The sequence below is a fragment of the Limulus polyphemus genome, unplaced genomic scaffold, assembly GCF_000517525.1.
Source record: "Limulus polyphemus unplaced genomic scaffold, Limulus_polyphemus-2.1.2 Scaffold10342, whole genome shotgun sequence".
In the NCBI taxonomy this organism is placed as follows: Eukaryota; Metazoa; Arthropoda; class Merostomata; order Xiphosura; family Limulidae; genus Limulus; species Limulus polyphemus.
Genome location: NW_013675952.1, coordinates 4288 through 18282, shown reverse-complemented (window position 1 = coordinate 18282; position 13995 = coordinate 4288). Strand labels below are relative to the sequence as shown.

At 34.0% G+C, this 13995-nt stretch overlaps 1 protein-coding gene across 2 annotated transcripts; it reads left to right on the top strand.

Annotated features, from left to right (window-relative positions):
- Window positions 1-5901: 5901 nt before the first annotated feature.
- Window positions 5902-12123, top strand: LOC106476346 (connectin-like). Of its 2 annotated transcripts, none has more exons than XM_013937004.2 (2): window positions 5902-6087; window positions 10931-12116. In XM_013937004.2, the coding sequence occupies exon 2, from the start codon at window positions 10948-10950 to the stop codon at window positions 11980-11982; it is 1035 nt and encodes a 344-aa protein (XP_013792458.2). In that variant the 5' UTR covers window positions 5902-6087; window positions 10931-10947; the 3' UTR covers window positions 11983-12116. The 2 variants fall into 2 exon arrangements, with proteins under 2 accessions (XP_013792458.2, XP_022235949.1); XM_022380241.1 differs by lacking the exon at window positions 5902-6087 and adding an exon at window positions 9128-9594 and having other exon boundaries at window positions 10931-12123.
- The last annotated feature ends 1872 nt before the right edge of the window (window positions 12124-13995 follow it).

Sequence of the window (13995 nt, the reverse complement as noted above, 5' to 3'; positions counted from 1 at the left end):
AACCATTTCTCAGTAATAAAAACATGTAACAGTAAATATCGGTATGGGTAACCATTTCTCAGTAATAAAAACATGTAACAGTAAATATCGGTATGGGTAACCATTTCTCAGTAATAAAAACATGTAACAGTAAATATCAGTGTGGGTAACCATTTCTCAGTAATAAAAACATGTAACAGTAAATATCAGTATGGGTAACCATTTCTCAGTAATAAAAACATGTAACAGTAAATATCAGTGTGGGTAACCATTTCTCAGTAATAAAAACATGTAACAGTAAATTTCAGTGTGGGTAACCATTTCTCAGTAATAAAAACATGTAACAGTAAATATCAGTATGGGTAACCATTTCTCAGTAATAAAAACATATAACAGTAAATATCAGTATGGGTAACCATTTCTCAGTAATAAAGTTCTAAATCCAAATCAGATTCGATTATCTTTCATCCAAACGACCTTCATTATCCAACATAAATTCTATTGGCCAGACAAACATTCTTGAAACATAAAGACAACTATTCATACAATAAATAGACTATTGGCCAGATACCCATCCTTGACTACCATCCATACAATCATCCTCAGATCATATAGACAATTGGCCAGACAAACGTCCTTGGAACTTAGATTAGTGGCTAGACAATGCTCAGGATATATAGTAGCTAAAAGGTATCCAACCATACTTTAAAAATTAATTACTCGAAATTTCTAATTAAATTCTGTAACCTCTATATTACAAGAAAGACCGAACAGTTGAATATCGTTATCATTCGACATATTTTATATAACGATCATTTTATGGTAAATACGATCAGTTAAACATGAATGAACCAAGTTCGGTAGAAAATGTTTATAAATAAACATATTTCATTTTCTAAACCATGATAAAAAATATTTTCAAAACATGACAGGAAGTTGTCACTAATTCTCTTCCCACGTGCACTGGAGTTAGCATATTTTACGTTCAATGACAAATGCTGTAATACTGGTCTCACCTCAAGAGTTTGATGGCTTGTCTTTACGTATTTTCTGTTGTTTTACTGTTTATCAAAAGAAAAGAGCACCACATTTCACGTTTTATGGTGAATGTTCATTCCTGAAGCTGTTTAACAGTATAATTTCACATGAATTGTTATTCACCTTTAGTGTATGAATTAGTTCAAATATAATATCACACCCCTTACGACAAAATAACGATATTGAAGCATAGTTTTGGAGTCAAGACAAACAAATTGTGTTGCCTATTTAATAATTTGAGTCTAGACAAACAAATCGTGTTGCCTACTTAAGAATTTGAGTCAAGACAAACAAATTGTGTTCCCTACTTAAGAATTTGAGTCAAGACAAACAAATTGTGTTCCCTACTTAAGAATTTGAGTCAAGACAAACAAATCGTGTTCCCTACTTAAGAATTTGAGTCTACACAAACAAATCATGTTGCCTACTTATTTCCGGAGCTGTTAAGAAAGACAAATTATTCCTAATACGTCACAGCTGATATTACAGTCTCAACCATAGTATGGCTAGCTGTTCCGCTAATGCAACTTGTTAAGAGTATTGGATTGGCTAATTATCATTAATTTATCTAAACAATGTCCCTGATATTTCTTCTTTTAATATTATTTCATTATTCTATTTTGAAATCCCGAACAGAGAAGAGAAGTCGTTCTAAAAACTAAGTGGAGAGCCATTGTTATACGCCACCTCCGGGTTGTATCTGAGGTTCACACCCTTCATTTTTTTTCCAGTCCATATAACCCCCTTAAAAATTAGACTTTTGTTTTCGTCATATGAATCTTCTTGTCATCATCTGCAGAATGTTTTAAGATTGTACAACGTCTCTTCTTGTCATCATCTGCAGAATGTTTTAAGATTGTACAAAGCTTCTTCTTGTCATCATCTGCAGAATGTTTTAAGATTGTACAAAGCTTCTTCTTGTCATCATCTGCAGAATGTTTTAAGACTGTACAACGTCTCTTCTTGTCATCATCTGCAGAATGTTTTACGATTGTAAAACGCCTCTTCTTGTCATCATCTGCAGAATGTTTTAAGATTGTACAACGCCTCTTCTTCTCATCATCTGCAGAATGTTTTAAGATTGTACAACGTCTCTTCTTGTCATCATCTACAGAATGTTTTAAGATTGTACAAAGCTTCTTCTTGTCATCATCTGCAAAATGTTTTAAGATTGTACAACGTCTCTTCTTCTCATCATCTACAGAATGTTTTAAGATTGAGAATGTACCTGTCGTGAGGTTTAATGTGTTGTGCTGATACCAACGTTTCTTTTCCAGGGCATCATTATTTCTCAATACCAAACGTTTGGATACTGTGGCTAACTGAAGGAGAAATTTGCGAGAAAACAAAACTTTGTAAATACTTACCTGTATAAAATGTCCATATATTAATATAAAAAGCAAGAGTTTTCGTACGTTTTTCTCTTGACTGAGAACACTCTCATGTTTGAGGTTTTCAATTCAGAGACGTTTTGATGTTGCTTGAAAATCACCACATTGGGTAGGAAAAGTTAAAAATATTGATTCGTCTCGGAAAGAATTTGAGTCAAGACAAACAAATCGCGTTGCCTACTTAATAATTTGAGTCTAGACAAACAAATCGCGTTGCCTACTTAAGAATTATCATCATCTGCAGAATGTTTTAAGATTGTACAACGTTTCATAAGGAAGGTCCTGTAATTGAAATCTGCCTGAAAATGTAGTAGATACTTCACATGGATTATTTTCTCATCGCTTACCAAAAATTCAATATTTGGTTCTTATTCGTTTCGCATACACGATTTAGAGATCTTATCAGTAGTAGATGAGCATCTTTAAATCGATTTTCGAAGTACCAGGCTTTACATTCGCTTATGTAAATTATTAAACAGATAGTAAAATGAAAACGTAACAATAGATAATTAACTGTAACGTTTAGAAAAGTCGATTTCAGTGACATCTGCTAAAAACAATAATTTTCACAAATCTTTTTATTCGCAAAAATAAATAAACCGTAAAGATAAACGGTGTCTTTAATATTGTACAACGTATATTCTTCATCTACTGAATGATTTAAAATTGTACAAAGCTTCTTCTTCTCATCATCTGCAGAATGTTTTAAGATTGTACAAAGCTTCTTCTTGTCATCATCTGCAGAATGTTTTAAGATTGTACAAAGCTTCTTCTTCGTATTTACTACATCTCCAGTTAGATTTCAATTATAGGACCTTCCTTATGAAGTATTTACTACATCTCCAGTTAGATTTCAATTATAGGACCTTCCTTATGAAGTATTTACTACATTTTCAGGCAGATTTTAATTATAGGACCTTCCTTGGAAAGTATTTACTACATTTTCAGGCAGATTTCAATTATAGGACCTTCCTTATGAAATAATTACTACATTTCCAGTTAGATTTCAATTATAGGACCTTCCTTATGAAGTATTTACTACATTTTCAGGCAGATTTCAATTATGAAACCTTCCTTATGAAGTATTTACTACATTTTCAGGCAGATTTCGATTATAGGACCTTCCTTATGAAGTATTTACTACATTTTCTGGCAGATTTCAATTATACGACCTTCTTTATGAAGTATTTACTACATCTCCAGTCAGATTTCGATTATAGGACCTTTCTTATGAAGTATTTACTACATCTCCAGTTAGATTTGGATTACAGGGCTTTATGAATACCCAAATCCAAAATTTCTTGAAGTGTTCAACAAAAAGTAATTTTTTTTTACTTGTGTGCGGACGTTCTATGAAAATACTTTCCACCTCACGTAGTGTCATAATTAGGACAGTTGCTTCTTAGAGACAACTATTAAATGAAGTCGTTATCTCACCGTTGTACATTAATATTTCATGTCTCCACCAGAGGGTACTTGCTTGAAAAAGAAAACTGGTTTGACGAAGTCAATTCCTAGTGCAATGTTTGGCTTTATAATTTCTGTTAGAGAATAACTCTGTAAAACTAAGTAACATATATTTCTAATTGTAAATATCATTGCACTGGGAAATTCATGGAGGACACGCCTCGTGTTTATACAACGTTTCTTGTTATCGTCTTGTACTGAATGTTTTAAAAGTCTAAACAAAAAACTTTAAAACTGAGCTATGACCTAGACTTCAAATATTTCAGTCTTCAGTTCCATGATAAATGCCACAACAGTTTAAAAACAGACATGAAAAGACCGTAACAACCACATTTTTAGTCATCACCAAAGTTCCAGCAAACTCGAGATTTCAATGCATAAGTTGACTAGCTAATATATGATACATCTTTATATGCAACATGAAGTCTAATATGTAATATAAATTTATATGTAACATGAAGTCTAATGTGTAATATAAATTTATATGTAACATGAAGTCTAATGTGTAATATAAATTTATATGTAACATAAAGTCTAATGTGTAATATAAATTTGTATACAACTTGAACTCTAATACGTAATATAAATATATATGCAACGCGATGTCTAATGTGTAATAGAAATGTATATTCAACGCGATGTCTAATGTGTAATAGAAATGTATATTCAACGCGATGTCTAATGTGTAATAGAAATGTATATTCAACACGATGACTATTGTGTAATTGAAAACACATTAGACATCGTGTTGAATATACATTTCTATTACACATTAGACATCGTGTTGAATATACATTTCTATTTCACACTAGACATCGTGTTGAATATACATTTCTATTACACATTAGACATCGTGTTGAATATACATTTCTATTTCACACTAGACATCGTGTTGAATATACATTTCAATTACACAATAGTCATCGTGTTGAATATACATTTCTATTTCACACTAGACATCGTGTTGAATATACATTTCTATTACACACTAGACATCGTGTTGAATATACATTTCTATTTCACACTAGACATCGTGTTGAATATACATTTCTATTTCACACTAGACATCGTGTTGAATATACAGACATCGTGTTGAATATACATTTCTATTTTGTGGGAAATAGAAATGTATATGCAACATGATGGTTAATATTTAATGTATTTTATTTTTCACGAGTGAAATTTCTGCCTTAACTTATCTCATGGGTACAAACGAATGTTCAGCTACCACTCCACCATACTGGTCGTATGTTTGTGTTTTCACATCTGTGGTGACAAAATATTTTGTATTTTCATAGCTGTGATACCAAGAATTTATGTCTTTACAAAATAAAAACAACTAAAAAATAATTTTTCCAGTGTATATAATTTTTAAAACATGAACAAGCCATAAAGCAAATAGTCCTAACGAATTAATTATGAAACGCACAAAAAATCTTTGTTGTCCGAGTTCGATGAATGAACACAATTGTACAGTATTCTCACCTATTATTTATCTTAAGCAGACCTAATGTCACTAGACTTCAGCTGAAGTCTTTTCTTGTAATTTATGTTCACGGATTTAAGACATATATATATATGTCTGTGTTTGAAAGAACAAACAGAAAAGTACGTTTATAGCCGTCACCACTTGTAACTGACCTTGTTCTTTAGCGCAAGTGTCACTTCAGTGCATGCGCATGCTCTTTAAGCCTACTTACACATTTTTTTTAATTGTCTGCGTTTTACCTCAGGGTTGTTTCAGAGATATGTCAACTGGCAAGATAAAAGTTTTAGCCTAAAGCAGTATAATTTAAAGAAATATTATATTGAAATTAGTTGCGTTTTAGTCCATGGCTCTTAACTGTGTTACGTTTAAACTTGTTTGTTCTAGCCATAACTCACAGAAATTTACATTTTTTGAATCTTTTCGTCACTCGAAGATTCTAGGGAAAATATCACCTCTTAGTCAACAAACCAGTTTATTTGGATTGATTCCCCCCCCCCTCTCGCAAACTTTTTAACAAAAGAATACTCTTGCATGGTATTCTCAACTCCAGACGCTACGGAGATTATGTGTGGGCTTCTCTTGATAGTTGCACAGTGCACGTGAAAGCAAGCAGTTCGGCACGTACAGAACTCAAAGTAGGGCACGTCGATTTTGTTCCTTTCTCAGTCAGTGAGCAGCGAGAGTGTTATCGAGTTGTCTAGCTTGTGATTACTGTTGAAGCAGGTAAGCAAAACGTTTTGGTTCTGATTGTAAAACGAAACTATTTACAATAATAAACAATCACATTAAGCTCTTGTGAAGACGGATAATTTCATTTCGATATCATTTTAACAGAAATATTTTAGCTATATCATTTTGATTTTAATCGATATTATGAATTAAGTTAACATTTATTTTTTATTGAACTTAAAATCTGTTGAACTTGTATATATTTTGTACTTAGACTTTCTCAATACTCAATAAACTTGTTAGTTTTATTTTATGGGGTTCTTAATTTTTCGGTTTAGTTTTAGTTCACGTGTGTCTTGTTTAGTTGATTTAGTTTTAGTTTGTGTGTTTTTTTTTCTTTTGTGGTTTAATTTTAGTTCATGCATTTGAGTCTTACGAAAAACTGACATAATCAACCAGAATCATTTACGAAAAAAACCCGACAAACTTTTATAAATGTTGAGTACATTCAAGATTACGATCGAACCTGGTTTTATAACAATAGAATGAGGCATAACCTTCACCAAGATTTCGATATGATGGTTCCAGTTAGGGCCTTTTTTTTTCTTTTTTTAAAATCATATTTTGCATTTTAATATTTTGACGACAGCGAATTTGATCTGAGTTGGTTTGATGAATTTGTTAAATTGGTGAAAAGACGTTATTTCTACACGAAACTCTTTAAACGAGTAAGAAAACTTATCTTGGTTGCTCATTACGACGACGTTACTGAATTAAAAATAAAAGTGAGAGACTAAAGACGAGTTGAGTCTAGGAGAAACAAAGTCCAAGGATAGTAAATCGAGAAATCCGTGTCGTTAGAAAAGTCTACAGTTGAATCAGTTTTTCCGGTTCCTGTTGTTAAGGATCAACATTGGAAGGGTTGAATAAAGTGGTTACAGATCCATATTCTCGGTGGTAAAAACAGCAACACAGCTGAAAGGGTTGAAACTAAATTATCAAGAATTATAATTGTAGTAAAGTTCGAAGGGGTGTAAGTTGTCAGGGGTACAGTACAGTTTGGATTGAATCAAAGGGTCTTTGAACCTTGACTAACATAAACGATGGGAACAACAAGGTTCGAAGACGTTGAACAAAAGAACTTCGAGCTCAGGTTGACGCACGTGGCAATATCGGTTTTCATGTGACAGCAACTTGTTTATGGTGGAAGTAATACGTGGCGCGTCGTAAAGGAGCAGTGAATTCGAATTTATGTGATGAGCAAACTGTGAACCATTAAATATTCTGATTTTCAGCAGGACACAACTAATCGTTTTTGGCTATAAACCCCAACAAAAACGTCCAGTTGATAGCTTTAGCGCTTAAATACTAAGCTGAAACGTAACGTGTCTTTTAATAAAGGATCACAACTTTATAAGTGTATTGGTTTAGTTGTCTCATGTGAGGGAAACCTGTGGTACTTGGTATTTTCTACTTGTTGGTGTAGTTGTCTCGTGTGGTAGAAACCTGTGGTACTTGGTATTTTCTACTTGTTGGTTTATTAAACTGTGAATGATAAAAAGATGCCTCAACAATCTTCCCTCGGTTACTTTGAAGACAAGCATAGTTTCAAAGCTTCATATTGTTCAAGAATAATGGCTAGAACTCTCAATATTAATGTTTAGAGCTATTGGAGGGATGGAAGCCGGAAAATCAAAGCAGGATGTTGTAAATTGGCTACAAGCCACTCAAAGTGTCCTTAAGAGGATGTGGAACTACTTTCCAGCCAATGGCGGAGTTGCTCAAACTTCTGAGTCTTTGAGTTCAGACAGTATCTGTTTTGATAATGAATCAAATGCTCGAAGCCGCAACTGGATACAGTTTATGTACACACTGGACTTCGCTAGTCCAGCCTGGATATCAGACTCTCGGAGAGGGGTACTTACTTGTATCAAGACACGAAACAAACTGAGGTGGTGCCAAGAACACATACAGTGGACCAACGACATGTGTATTTATTTATTTCTTAACAGATAAGACACGTTTCACCTTTAAACTATGTAATAGTTTAGATATAATCTGGAACCAGGTCCAAATCTGTTTTTTTATACGGGAGTGTGATGCGTATGACAATGTTTATAATATGGTACGGTCCTGCGGAATGGTACTGTTAGTACCACCTTTACATAAACCAGATTCCACTACCATTATGATGTGAAATGTTTGTGTTATAGGCCCTGATTTCAGCCTAATGGATGACAATGCTCGTCTCTGCTGTGTTTCTGAAAGAATACGAGTTTGACCGAATAGTGATTTACAAACTCACCAAACTTCAGTTCCATATTTCGATATCTTTATTTAGGAAGGTAAAGTTTGGGCACCATTAACGCTTGTGGTACTTTCGATAACGATTACCCTTGTGTGGGAAGTTAAGTTTACGACTCCCCATTAGATCACTCTGTTCAACTTTACGGTGTTAAAACCACAATCTTTGTTTTAAACCCTAGTTTAAAAAAATATATATATAATTTATTACACATATGTTTTACACTATAAAAATAAGGCTGGGATATTTCTCCTGATTCAAACTCTAAGAAATGTATACTATTAGCTGTACAGAATTTAGATAACCTTAAACCATGTCGAAGTTTTGAATTTTGTTATAAATTATGTTCGTGCTTTTTTGTTACGTGTAACGAAGTCGGTACAGTAAATGTTTTTGTCGTTATAAGTTAACGTCTAGAAGTAAGGTGGAGTCCGAAGTTTTCAAAGCTCACTCTTGTGCAATGTTATTTCTCTAGTGACGAGTTCAATGATGATTCATTTATTATGTTTCTCTGGTGTCTTTGCGTGGGTTAGTGATCATATCTAAAGAATTAGACTAGGTTCAGGATAAATAAGTTAATGTGCTCATACCTAAAACAAAATAAAAGCGGAAGTCTGTAAAGTAAGTGTTAACTTTGTTTATATAGTTTTTACTTGACCAAGTTTATTTTCTTTCTTTGTTCTTGTTGAAGTTTTCAGGCTCTTACAAAAACTACAATTTTCTGTCTTTACATTTTCCAACTATAAACATGTTGCTTAAATTTCCTACTGATTACGCTTTCTTCGAACTCTTTAAGAGGAAAACAAGAATATAGAAGAACAAAAAGAACTTTGCCCTTTTGACGTCAGTGATAGAAACCCAAAACGTCAAGGCTGCTACTTGCTTTGAAATATTTACCTTCTATCACACGAATACTTTAGAAGTTTTTTCCAAACGCACAGGAAAATCTCGAAATAAACAGAAAACGTTTGTACAAGTTGAAAGAAGAGACTAGATTTAGAGATGCACTGATATTTCAACTCTAATCAACGTTCTCTTGGAGCTACATTGTATCGTAACTAATGCCCTTGTCAACACAGATTACTGTCTCCAAAAACCACATAAGCTATCCTCTGAAGACATAACCCATTTTTCAAAGTGATTTGAGATCAAAAGTCAATCTACAGATATTGAATCTACGTTACATTCCTTCTGAAGACGTAACTCTCTCTTGATTCACTCGTCGTTACTGAAGCTACTTGTTCCATTTATATAAGGTACAGTTCTTCAAACTTATTTGTGATAGTTATCAATAAAATGACCTCTTATTCTGTCTTAAAACAATATAACACGGTTTTAAAAACACTGTTATAAGTACTATAACTATATCGGTTTTGTTCTAACTTGTGGAAGTTATTTAACAACTTTTCTGGACCTGAAGTCCATGATTGCTAAAAACAAATTAGTTACTTTTGATAAATTATAATCCAAGGGTTGGTGGACAAGAATACCATGCTGGTTATAATCCAAGAGTCGGTGGACAGGGGCACCATTATCATTAAGTTCCATGCTATTAACCGAATGAACGTCCTGAAATACATTTCGTTGTCTGTTTGTGTGTCAAAGTAAATAAATAAAAACGTATACTCTACAGATGTTTTATCAAGAAGTAATTGATACTCGTAGACTGACCGAATTTTAACAGTAGTTTTCGCTTGGCACATTTAATAACTAAGCAGTTATTTGTAATGGTGATATCATTGTAACCTTAATTCCGAAAGTCTAGATGGGCGTTTTAACAGGAATCTTGTAAGGAAACTAACGTCATCGAGTAATATAGGTTCTTGATAATGACCCATTTGACTTGTGACATAACTAGAAAGAACGCCCAATAGAACACAACCCACGACTTAAGTTAACTTTATCAACACTACAAATTAAAAGTAGTAATAACGTGGGTGGCAAATGTAAGCGTTTCTTATTCGAGTGAAAAGTGATTGAATTTTCATGAACTTTGTTGTATAATACCTACAAAGACCACCCAGAAAAACAGGATTTGTTTGTTGTTATACTATGCAACCTCCGTTAGTTATTCAGTTTAGAACGAGTTGATTTAAAATATTGATTTATAACTGGCTGATTTTCTCTCTACTGAACTCCAACAACTTGCCAAACAAGAAAGTGACTGCTTTCAAGGCTAAGCGCAGGTTCGTCATCCTTTCGCCTGAAGGAAAGCTTGATGGTTTTGAACAGACTGTTGCAGGTGGTTGTGTAATTGTAGTGTGGTAATAAAAAAAGAAAATAAAAAAGCAGAGCGGGTTGTATTAATGCAAGATATACGAGCCGTTATTTTTTAATTACTTTATTCTGTGTTGAAGAAACTAATTTGTTCCCTGTGTCGGAGGTCGTGTAGTGACTTTCTTTCGTCTGTCTCGTTATTATTTACGTATTTGGTCGAAGTTAAGACTACGATACAAGAATCATTTTTTGTTTTATATTCACTAGGACTTTTACTATAGTTTAATTTTCTATACTCTTAATAAATCTTGCCACCAACAGAAGATACATTCCATATAAATGTGAAGTTTTAGACTGGGCGTTTTTGTTTTTCAGATAAAGGTTTCGTAGAAATGACAACGAAAAGGCTGTTAAAGGTTGTTTATCTGTTGATATTGCTGTGGCCTTTATCGGAGGGTAAAGTGAACGGAGAACACGTTGTGTTATGTAACTCCGCCTCTGCTAATGCTTCAGTATACTGCACCTGTGATGAAGAAGGAATGGACGAAGCAACCGACATTTCCTGCTACATATTCGGTCCTGTGGATCACAACAACGAAATCTGGAAAGGATTCAGCCGACAGAGCAGAGTTAAACAACTTTCGTTTACCTCACGTCCCTCTAACCCTCTAGAGTTCGTCCCCCTGGAATCCCTAGCGAGAACTCCATTGGTGGAAGAACTTTACATAAAGGAATCGTCTTTAGGAACTTTAAAAAAAAACAGCTTTTCTCACAAAAAACATTTGAGAACAATTATATTGGAAAGAAATGAAATACGAGGCTTAGGAAAACATAGTATTTCGAACCTTCCAGTTCTAACTAAACTTTCACTTAGCGAAAATCACATTCAGGAGTTAAGAAAAGGATCGTTTTACAACTTACCTCGTTTGACCTTTCTCTTTTTGGATAGAAATAACATTACATGGATTGAAGACAATACTTTTGTCCACTTACCTAACCTGTCCGAGTTGGAACTATGGAACAACCGGATTAGCCATCTGAGTCAGAACAGCCTTTCTGGACTCGTAAGCCTTCGTCGTCTGGACTTGTACAAAAACAACTTAGCTGTTTTAGGAACTGACATTTTTAGTGGAACACCCAGACTTCAGGAACTCGACCTGAAACATAACCAAATTTCAGAGATTAGACCCCGTGCTTTTAACGGTCTCAAGTACTTGACCACGCTTCAGCTAAACCACAACCGCTTAAAGGAACTACCCAATCATGCTTTTCTGGGAGCTATGAACCTTAGATTTCTAGAGATTTCTGATAATCGTCTAAAATACGTTCAAGCTTCGATCGTCGAAGATATGAAAAACGCTTTGACTGAACATTTCATTTTGTATTTCAAAGGTAAGATAATCCAGACTATATCGTGTGTTTTCTAATAGTTGTCCTGTCATCTCAGAAACGTTTATTGGTTATTGAGTCCAGAATATAAAACTCAAATAATAGCTTAAGATACATAAATGTTGAAAGTTAGTCCAGTTTCTTTTTCTTGTGGAATTCAACAAACATATTGCTTATGTGTCAGTTTCATGGGCGCCCGTAGGATGGGGCATTTGACCCCCCCCTTACATTTCACAAAATATTGCACGTATTATGATGTAAACTTAACATTGTAGTTACACTATATATTTTTAGTAATTTTTTATTGAAACTGTAAATTTGTGTTTAAGCACACACAACACACATTCTTTTAATCTTTCAACCTACACTGTAAATCTGATCCCCCTACATACATGTTTCTCCCCCCCCTAAAAATATTTCTGTGGGTACCCATGGTCAGTTTGAAAAATGTTTCTTTCTGCGTAGGTTATTGAGTTCAAACAGTTTGAGCGCAACACTCAAACCACCAGGTAATAAAAGGTGACATTGTTTTTTTTGTGTGTGTTTTTTTTGTAAGGTAGTCTGCCAGCCAAGTAATTACCAACTTGCCATAAATCAAGAAAAAATACTTTATATAACATGCTTTACTGTAGTAATTCCCATGTAATTTGAAGAAAAAAAAATAAAATTAATATTAATCTTGCACGTGGTACTGGCTGATGGCGGGAGGGGGGGGGGGTCATTTTTAACAGACCAGCTGTTACGACAGAACATCGCCTGCCAATAATTTGTAATGACAGGACATTGTTAACACCAATAATAAGGCTTAGCAACCATCTACATTTCACGTCCTCAAAGGTACGTGTATCTTCCGAACAGTTAGCACGTGCTCTAACCACTTGTAACGGTAGTATTAGTTTGAATGTAGTCTATTGTTAAATACCCGAACATCATTACCAAAGGATAAAGAGGTAAGTGTATTGGAACCAACGCCTTGTTTCGCACGTGCATATGTACACCACACGGTGATAATGAGATGATAAACGTCAAATAGAAGTAGTCTTAACAAAGATTTATAGACGCCCACAGAAATATTTTCGGGAGGGGGGGGGAGCAAAACACATATGTAGGGGATCAGCTTTTACAGTCTAAGTTAACAGACTAAAAGGACATGTGTTGTGTGCTTAAACGCAAACACAAATTTACAGTTTTAATAAAAATTACTAAAACCATACAGTGTAACTACAATGTTAAGTTTACATCATAATACGTGCAAATTTTCTGGACATCGAAACGTGTTTTATGATGTTAATTAGATATTCAAACATTAAATAAACCTGGAAATAAGAGCATACCCCCTCACAGATAAACTGTGCACATGTTGACTTTCACGCATGCGCAGTTGCACTGGAAAGTCCCCCTTTTCTATTTCAAAACCGCGCTAAATCGAAGTTGCCTAATATGAAAACGCGCTAATAGAAAGCACACCAATCAGGAGGTGCTGGTATAACAAACAAAAAAGAAAAACGTACTACCATTCTAGATTTTCTCTACACAAGTCGGCAACTAAAATACTCACAGGAAACGAAGGGAAGTTTGAACACGTGAATTCAAAACATTATTTATGTGAAGTAAAGAAAAAAAAACATTTTCTCCAGATGTGAACATGTTTCCTTCCTGTGTGTATAACAGTTTTAGTCGCTTTTAACACTGTAACCTACTTAATCTGTCGAGATCAATAAACACTAGTACCAAAAGAATCATTAGACACAAAAGCATGTTGCATTCTAGCTTACCCTGCCAAAAGCAATGAAAGAATCATTAGACACAAAATCATGTACATTTCTAGCTTACCCTGCCAAAAGCAATGAAAGAATCATTAGACAAAAAAAGTTTATTCCATTCTAGCTTAACCTCCCAAAAGCAATGAAAGAATCATTAGACAAAAAAAGTTTGTTCCATTCTAGCTTAACCTCCCAAAAGGAATGAAAGAATCATTAGACAAAAAAGGTTTGTTCCATTCTAGCTTAACCTCCCAAAAGGAATGAAAGAATCATTAGACAAAAAAGTTT

Coding starts and splice junctions, on each gene's coding strand:
- LOC106476346 (XM_022380241.1), top strand. CDS start 10,948: ATGACAACGAAAAGGCTGTTAAAGGTTGTTTATCTGTTGATATTGCTG.